This window comes from Gracilinanus agilis, chromosome 1 (assembly GCF_016433145.1).
Source record: "Gracilinanus agilis isolate LMUSP501 chromosome 1, AgileGrace, whole genome shotgun sequence".
Taxonomy (NCBI): Eukaryota; Metazoa; Chordata; class Mammalia; order Didelphimorphia; family Didelphidae; genus Gracilinanus; species Gracilinanus agilis.
In genome coordinates, this window is record NC_058130.1 from 210,099,877 (window position 1) to 210,101,716 (window position 1,840).

At 40.6% G+C, this 1,840-nt stretch overlaps 1 protein-coding gene across 1 annotated transcript; it reads right to left on the reverse strand.

The window, feature by feature from the left end:
- CHST12 (carbohydrate sulfotransferase 12) lies at positions 1-1,635 on the reverse strand. The gene has a single exon (XM_044657424.1). The coding sequence runs from the start codon at positions 1,633-1,635 to the stop codon at positions 376-378; it is 1,260 nt and encodes a 419-aa protein (XP_044513359.1). The 3' UTR covers positions 1-375.
- Positions 1,636-1,840: the final 205 nt, after the last annotated feature.

Here is a 1,840-nt window from a genome sequence, read left to right on the forward strand (position 1 = left end):
CTCCATCATTTCATTTTCCATATTTCATATTAAATATCTGAAATATATTAATTTTAAAAACAATATTAACAAAGTAACTCAAAGAACACAGGCAATGGAGTAAAGAATGTGTCCAGACTGCAAAGTCTAGGTTATTAAAAAATAAAAATTACATTGCTTGCAGTCAATTCCAGTCTTTTCTGTGACTCCACCAGTAGGTGCATTCTGGAAAAGGAGCAAACAGGGAGGGGAAAGCAGAAGGGGAAAAAAATGAATAGCCATTTTTTATTAAGGTCTGTCTTCAGTGGGGGGAAAAAATCATGATGCAAAAGACCTTTAATTTTTTTTTTTAATAAAAATACAAGATTTTGGTTTAGGGGACTTTCCTCATATTGCTTAGTCTTTAAGTAGGTTTTCAGGCTTGGGGTAACCAAAGAGAACAAAGTCAGCCTCATAAAGCTTATAAAGCTGTTGTCTCCAGGCTAAAGGGATTTTGGCAAACCAATCTTCCTCCCAGCTACTAGCAGTCCTGTTCCGATAACTAGGGGGAAAATGAAGCTGTTTGTCCACTTTAAGAAGTTGCAACAGTTGAGCTGCATCTTCATCCAGAGTCTCTAGCTTCCCCACAAAGTCATAGTCAATCTGGCAAGGGTGGCACAGGCGGTACACCTGTCTCCAATGCTCATTGAAGGGAGCCAGCTTTTCTGTCCGTGGGTCAAGTAAGTACTGGATAAAGTCAGGAAATGAGACCTTCAAGCCAGCACTAAAGGCCTCACTGACAGAGGTGGGGAGGCTAGTATGGTTAGAATACAATTTCAGCATGGGAACTGCAAATCGCCTATAGAACTCATCATTCTCCAGCTCAAACTTGCTCCGAAAGGCTGAGATGAGACGCACAAAGGGGTCACGAACAAACAAGAATTTGGTATACTTCTTCAGCTTAATCTTCATGAGGTGACGTGAAAATTTCCCATACCGCCTCCAGAATTTATTGAAAGTAAGATGAGTACTGCTGTTGTGGACATGTTCCCGGGGAATGTCTAAAGGATCTTTATATGGGATTCCCTGATCCAGGAGGCTCTCACTTAGAACAATCATTACTCGTTTCCAATTGGTGCAGGCCACCTTTGGCACATAGCAATAAATGACTCCATGGCGGTCATCCACAATTAGGTGATTCAATTCATAATTGGGAATGTCATCAAAAGAACGATTCTTAGTAGGAAAGACCAAGCTGGAGTTGGCACAAAATTCCCGCAACATATTTCTCCTCTCTGCCTGAAGCTTTTCCTGATCTGGGTTCTGCTTAGCATCATGAGTAGACCAATCATAACCTCTTACATTCTCTTCCATATTGCCCAGAATAGGTTTACTGGAGCCAGGAAGAGGAGGTTGTTCAGTCTTTTTCCTTAAAGGGTCATTCTGTCTCCCACTAGAACTAAGCAGTTTATCTAGAAATTCATCTACATCTGATACAAATTCTCTCTCTTCATCCTTTCCAGTGGTAGGGAGGGCCCCTGGAGGATGAGGTCTGGAAAATGATGTGTGTAAGTAGAAATGAGCTGTACCCACATTGTCCCAGTAAACAATGATCAAAAGGATCATAAAGACAGATCCCAGGACAATCCAAAGTCTCAAGAGTCTCATCTTGGTCATTCTGTCTGTGATGGTAAGGGGAAGCTCCCCTCTTTCACTCAGGTTCACTTTCGCTTTACACAGGGATCAGACATTGTGCTGTAGTGAGGAGCCTAGAAGGTAATAAGAAAATAAGGTTAAAAATTAAGTTCTCCCCTATATTCTCTGAACCAAAAATAGGAATCTTAAAAAATAGTATCTTATTTTTTAAAATAACATATCCTCA